Genomic DNA, 27717 nt, shown 5'->3' with positions numbered 1-27717 from the left:
TATAATAATGAATATACCTTTGATCTTCGCCTGCATAGCGGCGTGCAGTTGCTCCCGCGCACCTTCGATAACCAATCGCAGCACATCGGCCGCCAGTAACAACACCTCAATGCTCGAGTGCGTCAGTCCAGTGCGATGAATGATTTGGCACAACTCTATCGCCAATGACCTGCGTGTTTAAAAAGTTTATTAATGCGAGTATCGGTTAAAAAAATGCGACTATTATACAAAAACAAGATGACTATATTTTCTTTGGTACGTTAACTGGGCGACAAATTTGTTACTGCCCATAATATACTCTAGGCCAGGGAAGGCGTACCTTTAATAAGTAACGTGCCATTATTTAAAAACGAAAATAATATATGGCATATAAAGTGCCATCCAGTGCCGGTTTTATATAGATAAAAACTCGAATAGCCGAATGACACTTTTTACCGACTCTTTATGAGCCAACCATATTTTTGTTTGGTAAATTATTCGCGTGCCCAAATTATTTTGCCACGAGTCATTCGTTCGCCATCCCTGCTGTAAGCATATAATGTTATATACGCAATAATGTATAAAAAAACAAATGACACACTACAACAAAAAATATATTTTATTTTTTGTTGTAGGTATTTATATACCTGTCCTTCATCAATCGGGCCCTGTTTTCGGGCGCGTCCAGTAAAGTAATGAGTGACAGCAACACTGATATTGTGTTCTCCACACTCATGTCCCTTTGGGCACACAGCGCTTCCATGCAGATACCTGCACACAAATTTCTTATCATAAGTTTAGACTAGCAAGATCTCGTAGCAATATATTATGCAAGGACTTTCAGATGTGTTTACACTAGCGGTAATATTTCAGTAGCTCTCGATACACATGCAAGTTGTCACACAGCTCGCGAGCTCCAAATTTTTTTGAAATCGACTCGTAAATATTACACACGCACAACATCACGCATTTTATCCCCGAAGGGGTATGCAGAGGCGCAACCATGGCACCCACTTTTCGCCAAGTGTGTTCCGTCCCATGATATGATAGGGGGCGAGACTATCGCCATATCGGGCACAAATTCCAGACTCCGGGCTGATACTGAGCAGAAAAACCCAAATATCACTTTGTCCGACCCAAGATCTCAGAGCGCTGTCATACCGCGCATGCAGTACAACTACGCCACCGAGGCAGTAAAATATATTGGGGCCGAAAGATTTTTTACAGCGTAAATATTACACTGTAAAAAATCTTCATGGAAATCGATTTTCTGCAAGTATTCTTACTAATCTAACCCTTGCTAAGTAGGATATTTTATTTTGAGAACAATTCCTCTGCCCTAATGGAATCGACTGACGTACCATGATTCTCCATCGCCAGCCGACACAATTATGCCAGCCTGGTCGGAACCGGATATATACAAGCTGTTACCAAAAGTGACACACTGACGCCACTATGGTGAGTTTTTCACTTTGTGTACGGTGGTCGCGATCAATGCGGATACAAAAATTAGGACTATGAGTAAAAATTATAAAAAAAAAAAAATACTATTTTTAGGATTTGATCACGGTTGTTATATTTTAATTTTCTCCCGACGTTTCGAAGACTTTGTAGACTTCGTGGTCACCAGGCAGACAAAAGAAAAATATTCATCCTAATTTATGCTTACCAAACAGCAAGTGGAATCTCTCATCAACCGGTTCGAAGAATTCAAAGTTGCCATTTTCGGTTTTTGCCGATCTGTTGTCGAGAGCGCCGTCGGTTTTATCTGAAACAAGATTAAAATTATAGGTCTTGACTATTGAGTAGGAATTGTGAAGATTATATGTTAGCTTGTTTAGAAATTTATTTGCATGCTGTGTGAAAAAATTAAACAATTCTAGTTTGCAAATCACTAGTTAATCACAACTGTACAAACTTGATATACTCGATAGTCGGTTGACAGTTATACCGCAAAGGATTTAAATGTTGGGAAAACCATAAAAAAAATAAACAACTTACCAACAGAAAGACTTTCGTTTTATAAAAAAAAATAATAATCAAAGTCAAATAATTAACATAGTAGTCCTACATTAGATCTTATTTTTAGATTATAAAAACTTAAAAATCTAATGAATAATTATATATGATAATAAAGTTAAATTCAAATTATGCAAGTCAAATGCATAATCAAAGATATGATAGAATAGATATATAGAATGAAACTTCAGCGTTATTAAATATCTAGTCCTGCGAGGTCGCTGGTGTTCTACAAATAACCCTGTATATGACTGTATGGTGGTAGTAAAGTGTAGGTGTACCTGAGTGCGTGGAGGCGGGCAGGTGCGCGCCGGCGTTGTAGCGCAGCGCGGCGGCGTACAGCAGCGACGGCCACGCGCGCGCGTAGTGCGGCCGCGACGCCTCCGCCGTCTCCGCAGAGTAGAACGCGCCGCCGCCGTGCGGCAGCTGCGACGCGAACTCTGCACGCGCAACACTTATTACTATTGTATTCATTTTACATACAGCAACTGTCTAAATATGGGTCTATGTTATGAAGACTGGTGAAATCAACATAACCGTACCAGTCACCTCCAGAGGCGGTTACAATAACGCGTTATTCCATGCGAAAAAAAGGTGTCCCGTGAGCTAGCATCAAAACGCCATTGGTAGAGTCAGTCTCTCAGGCATTATATTGTATTAGCACAGCCATGTTCCCGCCTGCGATTCAAACACGAAGCGTGTTGTTTTATTATGTTACTAAAAACTTTATTAAAATATTTTCCATGATTGCCATTTTTTTATTATCCTAGCATAATATACCTGGCGGCAAGCTCAACAGAGCGTGATCCTTCAACGCTGCCACCCAGTTCTCTCCCAAACTCTCCAACTCGGGCTCGACAAGTTTCAACAGACTCTCTCCCTTGGACTCGAACTCTCCGTACTCTTCCTCGTCGTTCTCAGAAGCGTTGTCGATCTGGTTGTTGTTCTGTAACAGCTGGTTCTTCCACTTGGCGAGCTCTGCTTGGTTGTTGATCGGTTTCGTGTCTATTTGTTTGATGTAACTGCCTGGCGCGCTGTTGTTGCTGACCATGGCGACTATGTAGACCTTACAAAAAACAATTGGAAAGGAAATGATTTATTTGAACCGGTAAAATGTTATACATTATTTAGATTGCATGTATATTAACTCTACCACCAGTTCGGAAAACAGTTCCAACAGAGAATAACGGTCGGAAAACTCTGGTATGCTTTTTTAAAATTCAGTTCAGGTATAAACTACAGTATATGATACAAAGAAAAAAACATGCGTTACATACATAAATAAGGACAAATGTAGAATTACAAAATACTAAGTGATACTGAACTACGCTCGTTACCCTGAGACATAGCACTGGCTATTACAAGTCCCTGTCTTAATTTTTACTAAATTGCAAAAATTTGATTAAAAATGTTCATGTAGGTAAAAATTGTAAAAAATCAAACTTCATGGTTCCTTCTTCAAAGAAAGCTCAAAATAAGACTTTTATACCAAAATATGTTCACATAAATCCGTGAGTAAACCCTTGTGTACTATAATATAAACAGGATAATCGACTTACCTCCGCCCATGCTTTGAGGATGGACAGTTTCTCCAGGGTCGCCATGCTTTCATTGTAGATAAGAGTCGTGTTTCCTTTTGTGTTGAGCTTGTCCAAACTCGATACTAATAGGTGATGAACTCTGAAACATTAAAAAAATATATCGTCATTTTCCTAAAAAATAATTGCCTAGAAATGAGAATAAAGAGTAAAATATTAAAACAAATATGACTAATAAAATTGGATGTACTTGTTTCTGAAATGTACTTTGTTACATGTCCGATAATGTAAAACGTTCAGGAAATGGAAATTTTCTAAAGTAGTGTAAAAAATTATAAATTTATTTTTGGCTTAGAATTTAGGTTCAATTAGCAATCAAAAAATTACAGAAGTTTTGTTGATATTATGATATTATATTTATGAGATGTGCCCTTTTCGAAATTGCATATTCAATCATAAACACATAGAAGTCGATTTAGCGTGCACACCTGCGTAGATCGGCGAGGTCCCTCGCCACGCCGCTGGCGATCCACGCGGAGCAGAGGTCACAGGCGGCGGCGGTGACGTGCGAGGCCGTCTCGCCGCCGAACGCGGGCCGCACCGCCGCACCCACCTACACACAACGATTGTCAGTCAGACATCAATATGTAGCTAAACTATATAATTCCTAAGAAATTATTTAAATAAATTAAAATTACATGTAATCAGGCAGCAATTTGTAGCCGAACTATATAATGCCGGATACATTTTTTAAATTGAAATTGCAATGTTGAACCATCGATAGAGGTGTGGCTGGATATACGCTGGACATACTTTTCTTACTTTATATACGCATTATTTATGTATGGTAGTTTACGTTGTTTCAATTGATCTATACTTTTTTAAATATCAATAACTAACCTGCGCCTGATATTGTTCAAGTAGCAAATGACCGTCAAAGTCTGGCTCCGGCGCACGCGCATACTTCTGTATGATGAGCTGCAGCGTGCGCAGCCCCGCCAGTCTCAACGCGTCCGACTCCCCCGTCGCGCCCACGAACGACATGCGCACCAGCTCCGACAGGTGGAACGACAGGTAGTCCACTACGGGATATAATACATACTCCGATATAAATATCAGTTTATACTGGAACTATAAAAAAGTGCCTGCATAGTACCCGTTAGATATCAAGCGGCAAATTTGAAGGACCCTGATACTAACCTAAGGGTGGATTTTTCAATCGTCAGATAAAATGATCCATCGAATAAGTTATAACCAACTGAATACAAAGGTGAGACACATTGTCAACTTTATACATAAAACTGTTATCTTGGATTAGTTTGTGTTATTTATCCAACGAATAAATTTAATCTGATGATTGAAAAATTTGTCTTAACAGAAATAAGTTATCAAGATATAGACGATTAACAGATCCTTTAAAAAAATGTGCCTTCATGTAAGATATTGTATTAGAAAGCCAAAACTAAAAAATAAACACAATTATAATTGATGAAAATTGAATTACCGCTAGGGTCTACTTGCTGTTTCTCCTTCGCTTTCACGAGGTCAAAGTGTGCGCTGTCGCCGGTGGCTTCACAAGCGCTTATCAATTTCTGGATGCACTCCATAGCGAATACCTTTACAATCAAACAATATCGTTAAAAAAAAAGCACTATTCATACAATAAAGACTGAGTTCTGTTTTTGTTTGCCACTAAGGCAACGTTTTAATGCAATGAAGAAACTAAGTTATTACATTTAGTTATAATAAACTTTCCAGAGTACAAGTTGGGTAAAATTTTACCACGGCAATCAATATTTAAATGAGCAGAATTGCAACAAAATTTCATGTATACTACTATATATACTCTATATTACGTCACAATATATACACATTGAGAAATCCGTCCGATATTTTTGAAACACAATTCGACAACACCAAAATTATTAATGAACACAACAAACATCAGTAAAATATAACATCACACAAATTAAATTAATTTTATTATAATCATTTATGTTTACATGAATGTCAAACATTAAAATAAAATCTATTTAACGGATTTCATCGCAGTTTTTTATATTATTATTTACTCTCGTAATTGCAAAGACTTTGCAGCCTTCATGGCATAAAAATGGATCCCTATTTCTCTTGCTCACCCCATCACGCGTGAACCGATTTCACATTTTTTTTGTGTTTGTTATTGTCAGGAGAAGGATTTTATGAAAGAAAAAATTCAAAAATATGCGCGGATAATTAGAAAATTTAAGAAAACTTAACAACAATATTAATTTTACATAACTGTCAGTGGTTTCAAATAACTGTCAGCGATCGACAGAATGCGCGCGTGAATACATAGTTAAGACAGGACAACGTCTGTTGGGTCAGCTAGTTTAATTATTATTGTTACCTTAGTTGGCCATCTCGACTGCACGGCTGGATGCGTGGACTGGTCTGTATCTGCGTGGAACTCCTCCTGGTCGTCATCGCCATCCGCGTCCAAATCTGTATCTGGGTTGTTGCTGTCCTCTGTAACAGAATGCACGTGATTTTGAAATGGAAGTCACGTGATTAATACTGGCTGAAGGTTTCAGGCATACGCATTTACCAAAGTTATTCATCATCATCATCAACCACATAAAGTCCACTGATAAACATAGGCCTCCCCCAAAGATTTCCAGACGAACCTGTCCAAAGCAGCCTGCATACAAAGTTATTCCAAGACTAAAATTCAATAGTAGTGCTTGTGTTAGTGGGTTCGTGCGCAAGCGTTCATTTGTGATCTGGACGTGCGCGCAATTTTCTATGGAGAGTTATGGAATTAAATTTTCACACCTAAACTGAATATTGATTTACTTATATTTTTTTTTATAGCTGGTAGAAGGGATTTATTGTATAGGTAATAGTTGGGCATTAGACATAATTTATGTCTCATAAGAATACGATCAGAAAATAATGAGTTTTAGCAGAGGTAGAAAGGGTATATTAAAGGGTAGTTATTGTCATCAACATTATATTTTAACTATAATCCTTACTTATACTTAGTGCACTTCCTTATCTGTACTATGATAAAAGCATAGTATCATATCATGCCTAACAGTAACCACATGTTTCAATAACAGCCAAGCCCGTAACGTGTCCGCAGGCGCGTTTCCCCACCACGTCACATTGTGCGCAAGTTGCATGCTGGCATTGTCACTATGCGCATTAGGACGAAATATAAATAATAAAACTCAGTATCGTGCCATGCTGGAAGAAGTTGAACAGCATATCAAATAGCGGACCTCGCCCCTCTTCGACACCCTTGTGGTGAAGCACAAGGACAATTACTTTTGTAAATTAGTATTTTTTTTATACTAGCACGGCTAAATGGTGATTTAGTCCAGTCCAACTAAAGGTTAGTGGAGTGTGAAACAATAGAATGTCGACTGACGAGACGACTACCCCTCGACAATCGACACAGTTATGCCGGCCTGTTGAAACCGGATACACACAGGCTGATTCCGGAACGCAACCCACTTACATTAAACTTTTGACAGGTTATAATTAAAGTAGCTTTGTGAACTCATTTGAAAAAAAAGTATCGTATGGTGTTTAACAGGGGTCAATATCACGGGTTATAATTAAATTAGCTTTGTGAACTCATTTGTAAAAGTATCGTACCGTGTTTAACAGTGAGCACGCGTTTGAGCAGTTGTAACCACGCGCGCAGCGTGCCGGCGGAGGTGGCGGAGGCGGCGGGCGCGGCGGCGAGCAGGCAGCAGGCGAGCGCGTCGCGCGCGTGCGAGCGCGCGGCGGCGTCGCGCTCGGCGTCCAGCACCGTGAACAGCGCGCCCGGCAGGCCCTGCTCCGACACCACCACGCCTGCCAGACAACATTCTACTATACTCTATGGACATACAACTAGTTTTTCAACTTTATCGTAGTTTTTTAACTTCAAAAAAAAAAGGAGGTTATCAATTCGGCGTTTTTTTTTTTTTATATTTTTATTTTCTCCCGACGTTTCAATGACTATAGCTTTCATTGTAAATTTAAATTTAATAATTGTAAAATGTAAGTAATATTGTAACGTTGCGGTTTCGAAGGACCTACATTTAGTCCGCCCCATTGCCATGAAGGCTGCAGAATTCGAAACATCGGTAGAAAAATTAATATTAACCGCAAAAAAAATCCTAAAACTAGAAAAATTACTGTGGGCTGTGAGTTGTAAATATTTTTATTTTATTTTATTTTATTACACTTTATTGTACACCATGGATTAAAATAATGTAACAAGAAAAAAGTACAAATGGCGATCTTATCGCACAAGGCAATCTCTTACAGACAACCATGGGATGGATATAAGAGAAAACGGAATAATAAGGGACAGCATAAGGTGTACATGTAATTAAATAAAAATTATAGCCTTGCCAAGGCGTTTATTAAAATTTTATGCATACTACTGTTAAATTAAATTTTAATTTCACATACTAAAATATAACACTGTTTCAATGGAAACAAAAATAAATTTCCATCAATAAAATAAAGTCATTGCTAACTTACCACAATACGGCTTGGCAGGTACGTGGTCCTTAGCAAGAAGAGCGTATTTGCACACTTCCGTAGCCTCCTTCTGCGAGAGTTGACGCAGACAGCACAGCGCGGCGCGGCGCACCACCAACTCGGGATGCGATAGATCACGCTACAAACAAACACAGTATCGATATAGATGGCATAATCAATATCGATAACAAAAACGACAGTGTAATATGACTAACAAAATTATACTAAATAATTAACGTTACGTTAGTTTTATAAAAATAGCATAAACTTGGATAGAGTAAAAAAAAGGAAAAAAAAATGTTTACTGTGATAGCTGAATATTTACTGACTTGAAATTCCAGAATATGATTCCACGATTTTGAATTTAACCGAGTTAAAAGGTCAAATGCCAGAGTCCTAAACCGTAACAATTACGTACACATAGCTGCGGCACAAGGGTATGCAGGTTGGTGCAGGCGGGCGCGAACATCTGCAGCTGTTGCAGGCAGCCCGTCGCCTCGGCGCGTGCGCCACCACCGCCTGATTCGCACAACGCCGCGCATGCACACACGAATCGACCAACTGCCACCACTAGAAAAAATAATCAATTGTAAACAATGTTATGTTAATAAGGCTATGACAGTTAAAAACGTTTAAAAATTTAAAATTATTTATATCCGACACTTTTTTTTTTTGTTGTTTTTTTATCAAACCGGAAAGCCAGAAGGCATTACAAGAAACACGGAAAATACGAATCACGTCTATTTTTACAATCTTTCAAACACAAAAACAAAATAAGACAAAACTAAAATAGTTTCGTTGATATCCTATATAACATTGCATTGTTCATATCTATATGAGCTTTATAATATAGCATTATATACAATACGTACCTTGCAGCTCCGGTCCGACAACAGTAATCAAAGCGGCGAGCAGTCGACCGATGGTGCGATGCAAATCGTCTAAGAATGGCGGCGCATTGAATAGGAGTTTCAGCGCCAAGTTGAGTGTAGACTCCACGTGGCTTCGGAACATCGGGCCTGACGCGTCCGCGAGCACTGACAGTGCGTGCAGGGACCACACCTGGACAGAATTGAGTTTATGACAAATTGTTGGGTCGGTGAGTCGTAGTGCCTGATTGATTTGTGTCGGCAATAATTTTCACTTTTTTGCTTCACTATTTATTTTTTTTAAAGTTAAGTAAGTTAGTTGTACGTAGATAACATGATTTACGCCATTTCTTGGTTTATCTATTCAAACCTGAACGACCGGTTTATGCACAGACGTGTATAATAGCCGTACGTGTGGGATCAATAAACAAGCTTTAACTAAGAAATCAATCGGGTTATGAATACAGACTAATCACGGGTGTAGTCGCGACTGGTACCTCTATCTGTAATACCTACTTGCAAGTCAAGCGCCGCGTGATCCTGCGCATTGGCCCGCAACACAGGCAGCGCGGCCGCACCGGCGTGCGTGCCCCTTGCTCTCTGCACGGCGCCCGCCGCCGCCGCGGCCGCCGCCCGGGCTCCCCGCCCTGCCCCCGCGCCCGCGCCGCCGCCCCGCGCCACGGCCAGCACGCGCTCCGACAGCGCCTGCGCCTCCGCCTCCGACACCACCAGGCACAGGCGGCCCGCGCATGCAGCCGCGCCGGCGCGTACTGGTACCACATTTGATGATAGACCGCCCTTGAAAAATTTACATCTCATTGAATATACAAATTACACACCACAATATTTAAATCTTTAAAATAGCACTATTCTTAAATTGGGATCAGATATAGTCTTTTTAATTTAACAAAATGTCATCTCTACAACAAACCAACATAATTTTTGCATAAAAATAATTTCATAGATAATTAGTGCGATAATTTTTTTTTTTACTTTAAAATTATATTTTTTAAATTAAACCCAAAAGGTAATATGAAGTAATTTGTATTCACAAGAATGAGATCTGTGGCGATGTTCTTGACCGGCTCCTGTCCGAGCGAGCTCTTGTGTTCGGCGAGTGTGCGCAGCGCCAGCAGTAAGGCGGTGTACACGTTCACCTGGATCGCCTCCTGCCGCGCGCCCTTCGACATCTTGATGCACTCCGCGAAGTGCTCCAGCATTTGCTGTCTAAAAATACAAAAGTAATCAGCAAAATGACCACCTATTTAAAAAAAAAAATCTGAATTGATTATCATATCTAATAGTAGACATATTATAACACTATTAATAGGTATCGACACTAGCTTCTAAGTCATAGCTAATTCTAGTTCAGAATCTAGGCAATTAACTCTCTTGCAATTTCATATCTTTGTAAATTGAATTATCATTTGCATAGACTAAATTATATTATTTTTTATGATTTACAGTTTTGTAGCTCGATCACAGTATATACAAATGCAAAATCTATTACTCAATATGATATCAAATATAAAAATAAACTCAAAGTAACAGAGATAAGCGGCGAAAGGTGACAATTTCCAAAAGGGAACCCGACACAACATATACGTACTAATATGCATAAATGCTGTCTACAGATCTTTCTGCAGATAATTAGATTGTACATAAAGGAAAGCCGGCAGGCTCGGTCAGGTTATATGACGCTTCCACAACAGATAGAGACCTGTGCTTGTTGGCGGCGCGTGCGAATATCTGCGGGAACAGCATGACGGCGGCGTCGATGACGGCCACGCCCAGCGGCGGCGCGCCCGCACTGCCGCGGTACAGGCAGCACGGGTCGTGCTCCAGCGCCGACGAGCCGCTCGCGCTCAGCGGCGACGTCAACTGCAACACATACGGGGCTCTCATCCCAACTGCACTAGTCTGTGCGCACTGCGCAGTACACAGCACATGCACTCTGTGTTCCTTCAGATGGCAACCCGACGTGACTGGAGCGAGATCAGACGCAGGACCAACGGTTTTACGTGCACGAGGCACGGAAGTATCACACCGCCAACTTCCTGACTCCGAGCTACGACTGAGTATTTTTTAAGATGGAAAAACCTAATCACAATTACTCTAACCCGACCCGGGATTCGAACCCAGAACCTGGGCGCGGTAGTTGCACTAGCACAATTACAACTACACTACCGAAGCAGTCACAAATATCACTGTGGAAACTCAGCACAACCACGCGTGCTGACATGCCATGGTTAAAACCATCACGGTCCGAACCATAGTTTCACCAATTATTTCTTTATTTAAATGACCAACTATAACTTTGGAATAAGTTGCCTGGGTGCGTGGTCCCCTTCTTCCTATAATCCTGGGTCCATCCGCCGTAGCGTGAAGAAGCATCTTACTAAGCCGGCATGACTATATCGAATGGCATGAAATAGCCATCCGTTGCCATCCGATACTTTATCTGGACGACATCGCGCTTACTATCACGTTCAGTACCGTCAATTTGACGTACCAGGAATATAAAAAACTATTACAAATTAGTTTTAACCATTAAAGCATCGGAATGTTTGCCGGCAAACATTCCGATGCTTCACGGGGTTAATGTCTTGTCTTGTTCTTTTACACAACTCTTATTAATATTGAAAGGTATGAATTTCATAATGATTTCTTATGTTTACGCGAATGTTAGACATTTAAATTAAACTATTTTACGGATTTTATTCTGACTGCGGATGAACAACACCTCAGTCCCCCCCCCGTGACCATGAAGGCTTCAAAGTCTTCGAAACATCGGGAGGAAACTGAAATGTTTAAACCGCGGTATGAATTTTATTAATATTGTACGTACCTGTTCCTCAATGTCGGCATGATCTGTATCGTATATCCAGCCTTCTTCTCCTAATAAAATGGTGTCACGGGGATGCATTGCATTTCTTAGTAATCCTGCAAAGAACGAACTTGTTATAATTACGTAAAAGACCTTTTTGCGGTATATTTCTTTTTGTTCTATATTTACACCTGGCAACTCTAAATGTGATGCTAATTTACGCATATGTACATCAGTTCCTGTAGGGTATGTCATTCCGACGATTTGTGTAAGTAACAAATCATTGGCTCATTATTACAATTGTTAATTATTACTTATATCAGAAAAATGAGATTCATGATTTTCATGTGGGCAAAAGCCATCATTTATACTCTATTTATTTTTCAGGATTATTGATTTTTTTTTAACGAAAGAAAACATAGAATTATACGATATATATAATTAAATTTGTGAAAAAAATAGAACATAGAACATTAAACCTAGTAATAGTGAACCAGTGAATATAATCGTATCCGTATCTGTAGCTTTAGAATGTTGATATTTGTGTAGTAGAGTAGCATTAGAGTAAACAATAAGCAGTGACCAGGTCGGTCAGTACGTACCGGTGTGCGTGTTGGCGCCGCTGGGGTCGGCGGCGCCGGCGAGCTCGGCGGCGAGCAGGCGCAGCAGCGGCGGCGCGGGCGCGGGCGCGGGCGCGGGGTGCGCGCCGCACGCCTGGTACAGCCGCAGCCGCAGCAGCGCCGCCGGCGCCTTCAGCGACCCGCCGTAGCTGCGCACCACGCTGCTCACGCTGCACGCAACACACACATCACTCATGCTCTAACGGCAACACACATGACGGAACTCAGTCTTCCATAAAAAAAACAATCTGCACGCGAGCTCTGAGGAATTAGAAAAGCATGTTGACGTAGTACTTATTATACATCCGGAATGAACAAACCTCTTACGGCAAGACACATGACGGCACTCAGTCTTTCATAAAAAAAAGTCTGCACGCGAGCTCTCAGGAATTTTAAGGAATATTGATGTAGCACTTATTAACTTACTTGGTAAGAACAGCAATGGCTCCATCGATGGGCTGTGTCAATCGTTTGGCAGTATCATCGCTGTTCACCAGTGATGGACAGTGAATGAGCAAACTATGCAAGGCTGAAAGCGCTCCGGCGCGACCCTCCAATGTCACCTGAAAAAAATATTATATCTCATACTGTACGCCTCCAAATTGCGTATAGATTTCTCGTAATACAAATATCGACCATATACATTAGTAAATAAAGTTGAGTTTAAATTATCACGTGGACATCAATCTTACCTGCCAAGTGAAAGCGTCTCCTCTGGATTTCTCCGATTCTAATTCCTTAGCCGACCTTGGGAAGCTGTTTCTCCACAATAGTAACATTCGAGGCAGAAGTCCCCGGACAACGGGCACACCTATATTCAAACAGAAAAATCAATGTATGATATGTAATACATTCACAATATTATTAAAGTCTTCGCAGGTTCTAAAATTATATCATTTTACAAGTATTAATATAGCGAAATAAGTCAATTTTCGGAATTTATAGTGGTTTTTTGGATTTTATCTTTTTCTCGACGTTTCGAATACTGTGCAGGATTCATGGTCACGGAACGGTCTCACGATAAAATCTGAAAACTTGTTTTATTTCTATGTCTAACATTCAGATAAACATAAAATCACTATAGTATTAATATTTTATACTGTATCCGACCAGATAGCAACAACCGTAAATAAAGTATAAAACCCACGACATTGGTCCAAGTAAGAGTAACGCGTTTCAAGATCAGTCCGTTTACGGTTTCGAACAAGCCGTCATAATTATTTTGACTAGCGAGAAATAATCAAAACTCGTCAGTCAATACCAAATCCACTTACCGTCAAATACAAATGCGTCACTTTGCCCAGCTAACGACCATTATAATTCAAGCTCACCTAGCGTACAAATAGCTCCGACGATGAGCCAACCAGCATTGGTCCTGGCAGCGGTGAGCCTGCTGCTTTGTCCGGCCGATCGTAGTAGTTGCTCGGCCGCGTTGAATGCGATCTTGCCTCGCCCGTGTGGTACACCGAGGGGCGACAGTTGGACCGCGCCGAGAATAGCCGCTATGGCTGCTGAGTAACCTGTTGAAAAAAAGGATTTTTATTATTTGTTAGTTAAGATTTTTTTTGTCACCTGACATTTTAGACAAAATAAAAATAAAGTATGAGGCGCAACGAACATTTATACTAGCAGAATAAAAGATGCAAGGTAGATAGACATAGTATAGTGAAAAAGGAAAAGCGAGTGAAAAATAAATATCAATGGTAAATAAGACAAAAAGTAAAATTTCCCATCGAAAAAGGAGGAGTACAAATGAGATACGATGACATAGTATGAGATAAATTGAGATAGGTTTAGACGGATGGGATAGATGGATATTATAAGCTGAGATGGGATGGGATGGTAGAGTATGAGATGTTATGGGGTGATATGGGATGGTATGGGGCGGTATGGTATGAGATAGTATGTGATGTGATGGGATGGGATGGGGTGTAGTGTGTTGGGGTAGCGTACCGGAAATGTGGTGTGGCGTGGGGCGCTGGTGGTCGAGCGCGTCGAGACAGCGGTCGAGCAGCGGCGCCAGCAGCGCGGGCAGCGCCACTATAAGGGTCAAATATTTACATGATTCAACCCACTGGCTGGTTGACGTCATATTGTGATATCTTTTAATGATAATAGTAGAGGCAAAAATAGTATAACGACAGGCCCGTTTAATTTGACATAATCGATACATTATTATAAAGAAGACCTACTATTCGTCAGTTTTTTTCAATGAAGATTTCCTATAATCAAAATCAAACAATTAGACTTACGGTAAAGATAGCGTCGACCATGTTCAGAGATGTGTCAGAGACGAGGTTCTGCACTGAAGTGCCGAGCTGTAGCGCGAGCTCGCCCGCCTCCATCAACGCGCACACCAACAAATGCTGGCTGAATAATGTCTCCTGAGAAAATATAGAGATTTAATACGACAAATTTCAGAAAAAAATATAAACAACCTTGCTACGTCTACATGTGTCATGACATTTTTTTTTATGAACTTTAACATATTAAAAAAAAGGTTTTTCAATTGCTACTACTACTGCTTGCTTTACTAACACACTTTTATGCAAACTATTAAATTGAAGAAATACTAATACATGTTATGCAAAATTTGACATAAATTAGGAATTCACAATGAGGTAATTATGCAAATTATACCTAAACATAAATCAAAACTCTTTTAAATAATATTTAATTACCTGATTACAATCCTTAGCATTTTCCGGGTTGAAGTCGATGCTGTTCATTTGCTTTATGACGATCTGTATGATCTCTCTGCACGCCGAGGCTTGCGCTTTTTCGCCCAACATTTTGCCGAGCGTGTTGCGCAGTATGTAGTTAATGCACTTTCTGGAAGTAATAGCTCAAATGTATTACACCAACAACAACATAATAGTGCTAAATAAAAAATCTTTGAGACAATTCTAGCTAATATATTTTTTTAATAACTTTGTTACAATAAATATAAGATCTGGTAGAGCTTGTTTTTTTAAAGAAAACAACTCACTCTTTTATCATTAAAAATATAAATAATTATAGCCCAATTAATACCTATCACTTTAGTTTATCTTATAAATGTACTCATTCGTATAGTTATAGTATGATTACTACCTGGAATACACAGCATCGACATGCGAGCTCGCTGCCTTGGGATTGGCGACCAAGTCCAACACGTGGTTCAGGAACGTGGTCATATTCCGCTCCAACCACACTCCGCCCATATTCTGCACGAAGACTACGTAAGCCTGAGGAAAAGGGTATCGAGTTTGAATATCCGGCTCGAAGGACCATTTTTTCATTATATCGCGAAATTGATTTTGATAAATATGTTATAATTATAACGCACAAAGTATTTTTTCAAGACGGGTTTATCTTTTTAGAAACTAAAAGAAGTCAATACACTAGTGTATTGAAATGTTTTCCAGCTATTTTATCAGTATAAATTTCCCATATCTTTCACCCAAATGAAACACCAAATAAAAAATTCAACGATAACTAAACTACTACTTACATGCGTCACACAAACTCTCACTTCCCGGTTAACTCCTGAGCCTGTTTTGATGATTTCCCCCTTGAGGAACGAGGTACCTCCTCTAAGGAAAGCCCCCATCAGTAGGTTCAGCGCCTCGTCCAATGATACTACGTTCTTCTGTGAATCTTTTTTGTTTTGTTGGACTGTGAGGAAAAATATTTTATTATCAACATAATATGCCTATGTATTGTATCGCTAAATATTATCAATATCAACGAGGTATATAAAAAAATGATATACGATAATTGGCATAAACATTGCGCACAATAAGTAACATTGATTTAAGTACAATATAAAAAATATAAAATGTGAAAGATGACTAAAAAATGTATTATTTTTCTATATTTTAAAGACAATTTTCAATTGACTTAGAGAATTTTCACCTTAGAGCTGTTGCTTTAGTTTTGTATTAGTACCTGATTGGCCCATTTTCATCTTATTATTCATGTTAGTCGCTTCTCCGGCTTGGGTTGTCGCTATAAGAGCGCCCAGAAGTTCCGCAATAGCACACCTGTTAACAACAATCGATATATAACATACACCACTATAAAAATACTCGATATTTTATCGCGCTATATAAGAATAGAACCGTAAACCACCAAGCCTTATGACGCGACAATGAATGTCAATGAAGCAATAGTTCATTCCTGTCATTTTTGCACACCAAACACGAACGAATGACATTACTAGCATTGCATGTCGTATTTCGTAATTTATAATTGTGTCGACTGAAGAGGGTAATATCTGGTTAACGGAGGCTTTATTTGACCCAACTCCACTTACCATCAATTGCAGAAGAATCACTTTGGCATGCCCATATGAAACAAAAAATAAACTATACCTCAAAGTGTAGTCACTGGGATGCGCGGCCCTCAAGCACGCAGCAGCTATGGCGTCAAGGTCGGCGGGCGTGAGCTTCATCAGCGGTAGGATGTTTCGTAGCGCATGCGCAGAGGCGGCGCGCACGGGCGCCGCGCGGTCAGATAACAACGCGGCGCGTGCGGCGCGGGACACCTCGCGCACCGCCGCCGGAGCTGCCGTGCCCATGCCCACACAGATCTAAAACAAACACGCCTTTATCTTCGAAAAAGTAGGTAGAGGTGTACCAGTCATAAAAATTAAACTCGGAACCTCAGAGTGGTATCGTTTTGCGTTCGTAATACAGTTATAATAGGTACATAGTTATGCCACTCAGGGGCCTAGCAGATCCAGGTAAATTGGCCGGTACATGGTATGTCGGGGGTAAATAGGCGTTTACAATCAAGCGAACGAACGAACGTAAGATTTTCACCGATCAAGACCACATGCTCACCCACCTTCGGTGACTTGCCCGCACATGCTCATTCCAATTAAAATTTCAGTATATACCCGGCACTTTAAAAGATCTATGGGTTGATATGAATTTGCAGGTCGCGAGCAAAAGCAATGTATTACACAGTAAAAACTTGAAGTTATCATAATTTATTCTAAACAAAACAACTCAAGTTTACAATGCGTTGATAATTTTTTATGCACATGTGTTACGATAACGTAAACTGGATCTCTTATATGAAAAAAAAAAACAATCGATACTTTAAAAATGTAGGTAAGTTAAATTCAAATCAAATACTCCATTTACTTAGCACCGCACCCAGTTTAAATATAACTATAACTGGTCCGCATAAACAAATATCTTATTCCAGAAATCAAACCCCATATCTCGTATTACAGCTAACTTCTTTTCGCTGCATCAACTATGCTTTTGAATTCTTTACCTAACTGTAGTATACAGAAGAACCCAAAATAATTGTGACTGGGATTTTTCATCTTAAAAATTACTCAGTCGCAGCTCGGAGTAAGTAAGTTGGCGGTGTTATACCCCCATGCCTCGAAAAGTACGGAAAGCCGTTGGTCCTACGCCTGATCTCTCTCCGGTCATGTCGGATTGCCGTCTCACCACACTTATGAGTGTGAAGGAACAGAGAGTGCACGTGTGTATTGCGCACACACTTGTGCACTATAATATCTCCTGCATACCTGGCTAATCTCCGTTAAGATTGGCCGCCGTGACCGAAATTCGGCTAGGAGAGATTCATACAAAAGAACTGATTTACCTTCTCAAGAGTATTCATGATCTCTAGTCTAGTTTGCGACTCGGCACTCTTCAACGATCTGATTAGGGTTGTCACAGTCTCCTCGTAAGATCTTCCCATCATCCGGCCGAGTTTCTCGTACATACTGCCCAGACAGCATATCGCAGCCCTAGGGATAATGGAATGAGTTAGTCACAATACAGCATACCTGATTCAATTCTTATTACCACCAAGTTAAAAAATAAATAGAAAAAACCTCTAAAATACAGCATATAAATTTAGCAATAAACCTGCAAAAGTTTATGAAATCATAATATTTACAAATTGCGAGAATCAAAAAAGAGTATCATAGCCTGCGGCACTCAACAGTCCACTACATCCCCAAATGATAAAATGCGATTGTATATACTAAAATTAAAACTACAATGTTCAACATCAATTAAAACCACAAATACTCACAATCTAGTCGGCAAGTACGATGGCGAGTCATCCTTCACCTTGATGATGTCATTACATTTGTTAACTGTATCGAACAACAGGAATGTGTCCCCAACGGAGAACAGGGTGGCCAGACATCTAGCTAGCAGACGACGCGCTGGAGGCCCGAGAGACTCTCGGAGTAGGTTCACCAGTTGCGCTACTAGCTTCTGTTGACAGTTCTTGATGTCTGTCTGAAAGAATATTGCTTTTTTAGTACTCCATATATTATACTTGACAAGCTTTTGCTCGATGCATCGCCAACGTGAAAGAGTTTTTCCGTGATAATAGTCCCCAAATATTTTTCTGTGATAAAGGATAGTCTATGCTCTTCCCTATGTCTTAGACTATCTCCATAAAAAAATTCAACAAAATTCATTTGGTAGATTTTGAGTTAAGGCAATCATACAGACAAATGTAGTGGTGGACTTTATTTTATAATATGTAATACTTTTGCTAAATTGAAGAATAGACAGTTACTGTATGCTAGTAGTCAATAAAATATAAAAAGTTGTGTTGGGTTGCCTTCTAAAAATGTTTGCCATTATTCATGCTTAGTCTTGTATTTTGTAATAGATTCCTAATATCATATATTCAAATGAACTTTTGTGTCCCCAGTTTTCTGGCATAATATAGCATCTGACTTAAAATACCTTGACACTTTTTTTAAAATATTAAAAACATTATGTTACAAGCGGATTCCCACAAATCTAAACATGTATGACAAGAACAGGGGAAGGAAACAAAAAACATTAAATTCCTACGACGTAATTTATGGATCGCCCTCTCCTCTAGAGATACATGTGCCAATGGATACTTTTGATTATGGATGTACGGTGTATACTCATGTACGTTGACTAGAATCGTTATGTCACAAGTTACACACTTAATCCTGTAGACACAAGTGCAACATCTTATACATTATGACATAACATTGTACAGGCTGAAAGTCTTAAGAGTAATATAGACCATGTAGGTCTTATAGTTATCTAAATAGTGTGGAAAATTAATACACTAACATAATGATATGCATTAAACTGCTTTCAATATCATTTTATCTATATATATAAAAATCAATTGCTGTTCGTTAGTCTCGCTAAAACACGAGAACGGCTGAACCGATTTGGCTAATTTTGGTTTTGAATTATTTGTGAGAGTCCAGGGATGGATTAAACGGTGACGAACATAAATAATAAATAACGGAAAATACTAAAAACGACAATATAAGTTTTCAATACAAAATGTTCCTACCTGTCAAACATTTCATGTCTTTTCTCTTTTTAGAAATAAAGAACTGTAACATATATATAGATATATTCAGAAATAAGTCTGTTTCATAGTTGTAATATGAGGTCCGATTTCTTTGGTTTATTTTGTTCAAATACAAAACATTTCAGAAATAAATAAAGTGTAAAAGTGTCAGTGGGTTCTTAAAAATAGAAAATAAATAAATAAATTTCAAGACTATTATTAAAATCTATCATCAATTTGTCAGTGCGTGAGAACTTTATTTATTGTTATTGTCGCAAAATGCCACGGAGAAGATGACTTAGATCGTCGAAGTTAATCAAATGTGCGACAAGCTACCGCACGCGTAAACCGTACTCTCGACTAGCGAGAGACAGATAATGATAACATACGTATTGGTATGGCAAAATTGCGTTCCACAATGAATAATAATAATAAATGTATGTAGGTGATACGAAGTTCACCGGGTCATCTAGTCTATATATATAAAAATCAATTGCTGTTCGTTAGTCTCGCTAAAACTCGAGAACGGCTGAACCGATTTGGCTAATTTTGGTTTTGAATTATTTGTGGAAGTCCAGGGATGGATTAAACGATGACGAAAATAAATAATAAATAACGGAAAATACTAAAAATGACAATTTAAGTTTTCAATACAAAATGTTCCTAGCCATGAAACATTTGATGTCTTTTGTCTGGCTATCACATATATGTAGGTGCGTTAAGAAATTTGTCTGTTTCATAGTTGTAATATGAGGTCCGATTTCTTTGGTTTATTTTGTTCAAATACAAAACATTTCAGAAATAAACAAAGTGTAAAAGTGTCTGTAGGTTCTCAAAAATAGAAAATAAATAAATAAATTTCAAGACTATTATTAAAATCTATCATCAATTTGTCAGTGCGCGAAAACTTTATTTAATGTTATTGTCGCAAAATGCCACGGAGAAGATGACTTAGATCGTCGAAGTTAATCAAATGTGCGACGAGCTACTTCACGTGCAAACCGTACTCTCGACTAGCGAGAGACAGATAATGATAACGTACGTATTGGTATGGCAAAATTGCGTTCCACGATGAATAATAATAATAAATGTATGTAGGTGATACGAAGTTCACCGGGTCATCTAGTATTAAATATAAATATCTTTTATAAGACATATATGCAATGTGCACTGTTAAACAACCTTTTGGAAACAAGTATATAACACCAAAGAGTAAATCTGTTTTGATTTAATTAAAAATTATTCAATATTTAAATACTATACATCATGGGAATTTTATGTATTGTGAAGGAATTTATGTGAATGTATATGAGTTATTTACTTTCTTTATTATAATTGCTTACAAGGAATACTACATAGACAATGAGTGCACATCTACAACACAATCACCATCCAGTCAAACATATACAAGTATAAATAAACTTCAGCCCACATACTATTGTTTGTTGTATATGAAGTGATTTCATAACTTATTGCGTCATTCTGTGACTAATGTTGCTAGATTGCACCTATATACTATACTCCAAGTATAGTATACCTCAATTTTCAGATCTCAAGAAGTGTCTTTGAACATGGCTTGGAAATAAGAGTATTCAGATTTTATGCCACATTATTTTATATCAAAAAACCGAAAACATAAATTAAAATATAACTAAGCCTAGCCTTTCCCAAAACTACTGCAAATGTTCCCTCTATACTATCTAATTGTACCACTAACCTTTAAAAGACATTAATCTATTTTAAGGCTATCTGACCCGTTTAGAATTCACCCTAATGAGGTCTAGCATAGAGTTTAAATGTCAAATCAAATATCAGGTCAAACTTTGTTCCAGCCATAACACCACCCTTTTAATCTTAACAACCTAATTAATATTTTTGCATTCAAGATTTTAGTGAGGCCTTTTTAGGTTAAGAACATACATAAAATTATATTATTTGGTATAGAAAATATTGCCTTATTTTAGAATAAACTTGACGTATACCAAACCAAAGACAAATAACACACCAAATAGAAGATGCATATATCAAACAAAATAAAGTAATGTAGTTGAATAGCGATTAAAATACAATACACTTACAATAAACAAGAAACCTATCAGTTTTCAATGTTGATATAAAATAACATACCTTATCTGCTGCAACCAATACTTTATCAAGGAATCGAAGCCACTCAAATATGAAATGTGGCTTCTTGTCATCAGGCAGCTGCTGGAGTGCTGCCTCATTCAGCATCAAGGTGTGCGTCACCTCCATGGTTCTAGAACAAAATGTTGATAATTCCAAAATACTATAAGGTAATTTTGACATTGCCTTAAAAATTAACTCATATATTTGTCTCCTGAAAAATTACACCTTACCATACGTAGAATAAACTGTGTATGTAGATTAATAAAGTGCAAATTTTGATCAAAATAAATATTAATAAAAAGTCATTTTAATTTTACATGCCCTAAGGCTTAATTTTACATGCTCTACACTACATGACATGAATTTGGCTGAGCGGCAACATCATTCTTTCAGTCAGAGAAATATACTTACACATACACTATAATCACACTAAACTACAAACTTCCAAAAAATCAGAACACAAAACTTGGATTTCAACAAAAATATTTGTTATTCACAAATGATTTTTGACAATATTGGTAAAGAGAAATATGTGTTTGTTTCTTCAAATTAATTCACAAACTTTATTTGTATATTTATACAAACAATTCTTACAAACAGTTATTTTAGTTAGTGTGTTGCTGTTGGGGTTACAAAGGGGGTGGGATTCCACTATTTCATATGTAGCTAGGAATATGTGGTTTCATTTAGTAACACTGTGTGAAAATGAATCTGTATATTAAAAATAATTATTATTAGCCAGGACATATTTTTTCCATTTATTTATTTAGTAGCTTTTACTTGTGACTATTTTACTTACAATTAACTTAAAGTTTACTTCCAATCTATAAAGGTGCTTTAAGTTTTTCGATTTTAAATTAAGAATGTAATTATTTAATTAACTTAAGTATTAAATTTTCCATCTAATGATGAGTCGTTAAAATGATCAGTATAATAATGCCAAGTACAATAATGAAATAAATTATTTACACGTAATTTATGAAGAATTGAATACTCATTGATATCTCCCAAATATACAACTGCTTAAAGTAGTATTAAGCTAAACCATGTTAAATATACACACTTAAGTTCTTAATTTCTACCTACATGTGATTAAATGTTTAACACAAAACATCTGGTATCCGCAATACACGGTCATACGTTCGTGTACTCGACACTCGCTCACTAGCAATGTGTTTGTTTATTATTAGTTAATTATAGTTAGCATGGCGTCAACAGATGAATCAACCAACTGTAAACTGTACCCAACATCCGAAACATACGATAGCATATTCAAATCCTTAAATTGGGTTGGAATAAGGAATTTAATCATCAATTACTCAACAATTTAACCACGCATACAGATATTTAATTACATCGTTAAATAGAACAAACCTTATGATTGATGTAGACTCGAAGTATACACCCTTCAACTTCCCAATAACATATTAGACTTAATAACTTTATGAACAACACAGGGACAAGCACTGGTACTTGTATTGGATAAAATATAATAGAAATTTTGAATACTTTTAGGAGTTCGCGAACAAAAAAATAAATAAAATTGCAGTACCCCACGACAGATGCAACGAGATAATAAAAATTAGACAGCAGTGTTCCATATCCTAAAAGTTGTTGCTGCAGTTGTTTGAAATTTGGCATGATAGAAAAAGATAGGATCATTACATTTTGTATTGAAGCGAAAGAGAAGGGTAGTTTTTTCATTTCTGTTGTGTTGTCCATTTGTTTTCTAAGTGCCAAGTGATATCATTATCACTTAGGTAAATATAACTATTTAAAAATTGCAGACTGAGACTATGATGACTTGAGATATAAAGTTATGACTAAGACACCAAATCATTCTATTTACCATTTATAAATATTATTATAGAAACATTACTTTGATCTTACTTTCACTCAGTTCAGTAGCTGGCAATCCTAATGATTCCAGCCGTCAATTTTATGTCAATTTTGCCTTTGTGTCAATTTCTAGACGCTTGTAGAGAAATTCAAGCAAATTTTTCTCATGAAAGTACTATCGTTTAGTGTTTAATTTGTTATCAAACTAACGATGTGGCAGTAAAATATTAGCAGCGACGTATAAATATAATGAATTTAGCCTCACATGACGCCTACGTGTATTTTATGTGAACAGTCACCAATCTGTAGAACTAATGATTAACATGAGTGCACAGCAGAGTCCGGCGAACACGCAAACCGCCGTCGACAGAGAGAGGATCTACTCATGGATACTGGAACTGTGCAACCCGGAGACGCGGGAGAATGCTCTCTTGGAGCTGAGCAAGAAGAGGGAGGTGGTCCCGGACTTAGCGCCGATGCTGTGGCACAGTTTCGGTACAATTGCCGCTTTGTTGCAAGAGATTACTAATATATACGTAGCCATGATACCTCCTACTCTCACCGCGCACCAAAGCAACCGTGTATGCAATGCCCTAGCCCTAATGCAGTGTGTGGCCTCGCACCCGGAGACACGATCGGCTTTCCTCCAAGCTCACGTTCCTCTGTTTCTGTATCCCTTCCTGCATACGGTTTCAAAAACCCGTCCTTTCGAGTATTTACGCCTCACTAGCCTTGGAGTCATTGGTGCACTGGTAAAAACAGATGAGCAAGAAGTCATAACATTTTTGTTGACAACTGAGATTATACCACTGTGTCTTCGCATAATGGAAAATGGATCTGAGCTCTCCAAAACTGTGGCTACATTCATCCTCCAAAAGATTTTGCTAGATGACAGTGGCTTGTGTTATATTTGCCAGACATATGACCGATTTTCCCATGTTGCCATGATTTTGGGTAAAATGGTGCTGTCCCTCGCAAAGGATCCATCTGCTCGGCTCTTGAAACATGTTGTCAGATGCTATTTGCGTTTGTCGGATAACCCCAGGGCCAGAGAAGCGCTGCGGCAATGTCTCCCGGACCAGTTGCGTGATGCAACTTTCACTTCCTGCCTGCAAGAGGACAATTCCACCAAGCACTGGTTGGCCCAACTCATCAAGAACTTGGAAGCCCAGCCCCCACCAGCTAGTCCAGCACAGAATAACATGTGAGCAAATTTTGAAGCCACAAGCCCATTGCAAATAATATACTGATAGCCGAGTGGAAAGTGCAAAAATAATTCTCAGATATTAAGCTATTGCCTAGATAATGAAATATTTGATTTGAAATGTTATAAATTAACATCAATTAATAGCAATAAATTGTTAATGTAAATTGTTAATATTTTCTAGATGAAATTGATATTAATGTGCACATATTTGCATAATGTTATACTATTAAATATATTGTAGTGGGTTTGTGAGCCACTTTTAATAAAGAACAGAGTTATCTTTCAAATATATTCATATTTTTTTACCGAATAAGACAGTTTGTCTTCTTTAACATATCTTAATTATATGACATTACAATATCAGGAACATGTAGTGATGAACTTATTTTGTCTTATATGGTGTAATATGTTTCCATTTGTCATGGTCATTTTATTTTTAGGTACAATCGCTGAGAAGTGCTAAATTTGTATGCAGTTGTAGTCGACTGAACTAGGAATAAACTTTTTTTCATGGTTTTAAAAGTGGTTTTATTTAATCCTGGTAGTATTTCGACACATAAATATAATTATGCTGTATATGGTCCACAGTAGATATTGTTTTATATTGATACAATATTATGTGAACATGTTAAGTTTACTGAAGCATGTAATAAATTATTTGAAAATTTTAAGTTTTATTTTGTTTTCAATTACTTTCTGGACTAAGAACTTTTAAATATATATTTTTTTATATGCCCTTACTGCTTCAAACTAATCTACTTCAAAAATGAATTACATTTAAGTAATTTATTAGGGTCAATTTATATGGGCGCAGAGTCGAAGCGAAAATTTAAAGCGAAAATCTGAAACTTAATCCTTATAGCATATTGGCATTTATCTCCACAATGTAATGCACATAATATTTTTTCCGAAATGAAAAAGACGCGTGCGCATTCATAGAATCCGCGCATCTGAGCGCGACTAACGCATCGAGCCGGAATCAGTAACTGAAATTCATCGACAACCGTTTCAACCGGCAGTCAACTGATATTTATCATAACTAAATATAAAAACGTGCGAACTTACACTACTACGCGCGCATTCGTACAATTTGTGGATTTGACGCTCGGATGCGCTTAGACTCTCCGCTCGTATGAATTGACCCTTATTTAATTATATTATATATCTAATAATATCAGCCCTGTATTATATACTGCCTCACTGTTGGGTACAGGCCTCCTCTACGATTAAGAGGGATTAAGCCTTAGTCCACCACGCATGCCTAGTGCGGATTGGTAGACTTCACACACTTTCGAACTTCCCAGGAATGCAGGCTTCCTCACGATGTTTTCCTTCACCGTTAAAGCAAGCGATAATTCACAAAGAATAAACACATATTTTTTTTAGAAAAGTCAAGTGTGTGCCCTTGCGTTTTGAACCAGCGGACATTCGTCCCGACAGTCCCTTCTACAACCAACTAGGCTATCGCCGCTTATTTATTTACATTTCCTTAAAAATGCTGTGCATTAATTACCTAAAAAAGCATGAGCTATAAATACACTTGATAAGATTTTTATTATTATTAAAATAATGAGCAACTATTGTGGTTTTTGCAAGAGTACTAATTTATTAAAAATCTGGACCTCTCGCCGGGTATTGTGATAATGCCCACCGCTTGCCACCCATGTAATAATGGCTTAGATTTGTCGGCCGGTTTATAGTGTTTGACAATTCTCTTCTCACATTAGGAGACTCCTGCATGATTGACCACGGTTTTATGTCTCTGACGGGCGGCATTGTAATCCTGCTCGTCTTTGGAACTCTAGTTTCATTACAATAAGCATCGTAGAATTGAGTGCCACAGTTAACAGTCTCTATGCATCGCGCACAAGCTTTATCCGTAAATGCATAATTCTTCCAACCAAGGGTCTGTATTTGTTTGACATTCGCTTTAGTTGTTCGTTTTTGCGGAATCTTGCAGCTGCAACGAGTTTCTCGTCTGCGTACTAGCGTCACGCAGTTATTGTCGCACCTCAAGGGCCCTGTTATATACGTATTTGATCCCACGTCAACGTATTTTTTTCTTAAAACAGTGTCTTTTGAATGTATTGTTTTAACATTCCTTCTAGTCCCCGATTCATTTGGTAATAATTTGTTTATAACTTTTCTTTTCTCGATGACAACAGATCTAGTAGTTTTCGGTTCTTGTTTAGCTGAATTATAGAAATACTTATTTGAATTTACTGCGGAAGTGTTCGTGCGAGATGGATTCAAAACTGGTTCAACTATCTCGTCGCATAGTTTTTGTGCTACGCGAGACATTGGCGCTCTGTGGACAAGGTTAAACGATCCTAGAAATATTGAATAGTCAGTTGAGTGGATTTCATGGCAATAACCGATGTCGACACATTTTCTTCCGTTTGCTGCTTCAGTCGCTGCTATTTTATTTATAATTATTTTCCATATTAGTTTAATTTATATCGAAAGTAATTATAAATTTCATACTATGGCTGCCATTACTGACAATTTCAAACATAACAACCGGAAATAGGAAATTTCTGTTGTCAGGATTGTAGACTTTCCATATATATTATAATTCTCTTTGCTGTAGACTATCCGTCATTTAAATAGGACGGTCACTGTCACCTACACTTTGATATATATATCTCTAATCTTTGGTCCCTAATCTATTTAGGAAAGTAGTTCCATAGCTCATAACAATGCTTATTATTGTTCTGAGATCCATAGCCTATGTTTGGTATAGTAGGCAGATACATACCTCGTCCCGTAAATGCATCCTGGCGTCAACACTCAACAGCTTTATGTTGCCTTTTTTTTTTTTTTGTTTTCGCGGAGAAAGTCCCTTATTACTACCGTC

General features: G+C 38.0%; 2 protein-coding genes across 2 annotated transcripts in view; one reads left to right on the top strand and one right to left on the bottom strand.

Annotated features, from left to right (window-relative positions):
- LOC115453184 (HEAT repeat-containing protein 5B) overlaps window positions 1-23372 on the bottom strand; it is a 29629-nt gene extending 6257 nt beyond the window's left edge. Inside the window, exons 1-33 of the mRNA XM_037447510.1 lie at window positions 23189-23372; window positions 21815-21944; window positions 18419-18630; window positions 17981-18128; window positions 16729-16946; window positions 16304-16398; window positions 15867-16030; window positions 15467-15600; window positions 15055-15205; window positions 14614-14757; window positions 14327-14447; window positions 13705-13893; window positions 13066-13184; window positions 12800-12936; window positions 12356-12543; window positions 11775-11869; window positions 10647-10807; window positions 9979-10153; window positions 9443-9724; window positions 8930-9119; window positions 8476-8627; window positions 8058-8196; window positions 7179-7379; window positions 5926-6044; window positions 5041-5152; window positions 4437-4618; window positions 4025-4149; window positions 3558-3678; window positions 2779-3064; window positions 2280-2438; window positions 1649-1747; window positions 627-750; window positions 18-169 (exon numbers count right to left, since the gene is read on the bottom strand). Of these exons, the coding sequence (XP_037303407.1) occupies window positions 18-169; window positions 627-750; window positions 1649-1747; window positions 2280-2438; window positions 2779-3064; window positions 3558-3678; window positions 4025-4149; window positions 4437-4618; window positions 5041-5152; window positions 5926-6044; window positions 7179-7379; window positions 8058-8196; window positions 8476-8627; window positions 8930-9119; window positions 9443-9724; window positions 9979-10153; window positions 10647-10807; window positions 11775-11869; window positions 12356-12543; window positions 12800-12936; window positions 13066-13184; window positions 13705-13893; window positions 14327-14447; window positions 14614-14757; window positions 15055-15205; window positions 15467-15600; window positions 15867-16030; window positions 16304-16398; window positions 16729-16946; window positions 17981-18128; window positions 18419-18630; window positions 21815-21940 (5020 nt within the window). The 5' untranslated portion in view covers window positions 21941-21944; window positions 23189-23372. The remainder of the gene's footprint in view (window positions 1-17; window positions 170-626; window positions 751-1648; window positions 1748-2279; window positions 2439-2778; window positions 3065-3557; window positions 3679-4024; window positions 4150-4436; window positions 4619-5040; window positions 5153-5925; window positions 6045-7178; window positions 7380-8057; window positions 8197-8475; window positions 8628-8929; window positions 9120-9442; window positions 9725-9978; window positions 10154-10646; window positions 10808-11774; window positions 11870-12355; window positions 12544-12799; window positions 12937-13065; window positions 13185-13704; window positions 13894-14326; window positions 14448-14613; window positions 14758-15054; window positions 15206-15466; window positions 15601-15866; window positions 16031-16303; window positions 16399-16728; window positions 16947-17980; window positions 18129-18418; window positions 18631-21814; window positions 21945-23188) is intronic.
- A 380-nt stretch (window positions 23373-23752) lies between these two features.
- LOC119193397 (CCR4-NOT transcription complex subunit 9-like) lies at window positions 23753-25382 on the top strand. The gene is made up of 2 exons (XM_037446993.1): window positions 23753-24857; window positions 25301-25382. Exons 1-2 carry the CDS (start codon window positions 23968-23970, stop codon window positions 25311-25313), a joined length of 903 nt encoding a protein of 300 aa, XP_037302890.1. The 5' UTR covers window positions 23753-23967; the 3' UTR covers window positions 25314-25382.
- Window positions 25383-27717: the final 2335 nt, after the last annotated feature.

Source organism: Manduca sexta, chromosome 6 (genome assembly GCF_014839805.1).
Source record: "Manduca sexta isolate Smith_Timp_Sample1 chromosome 6, JHU_Msex_v1.0, whole genome shotgun sequence".
In the NCBI taxonomy this organism is placed as follows: domain Eukaryota; kingdom Metazoa; phylum Arthropoda; class Insecta; order Lepidoptera; family Sphingidae; genus Manduca; species Manduca sexta.
This window is presented reverse-complemented; position numbering and strand designations above follow the sequence as displayed.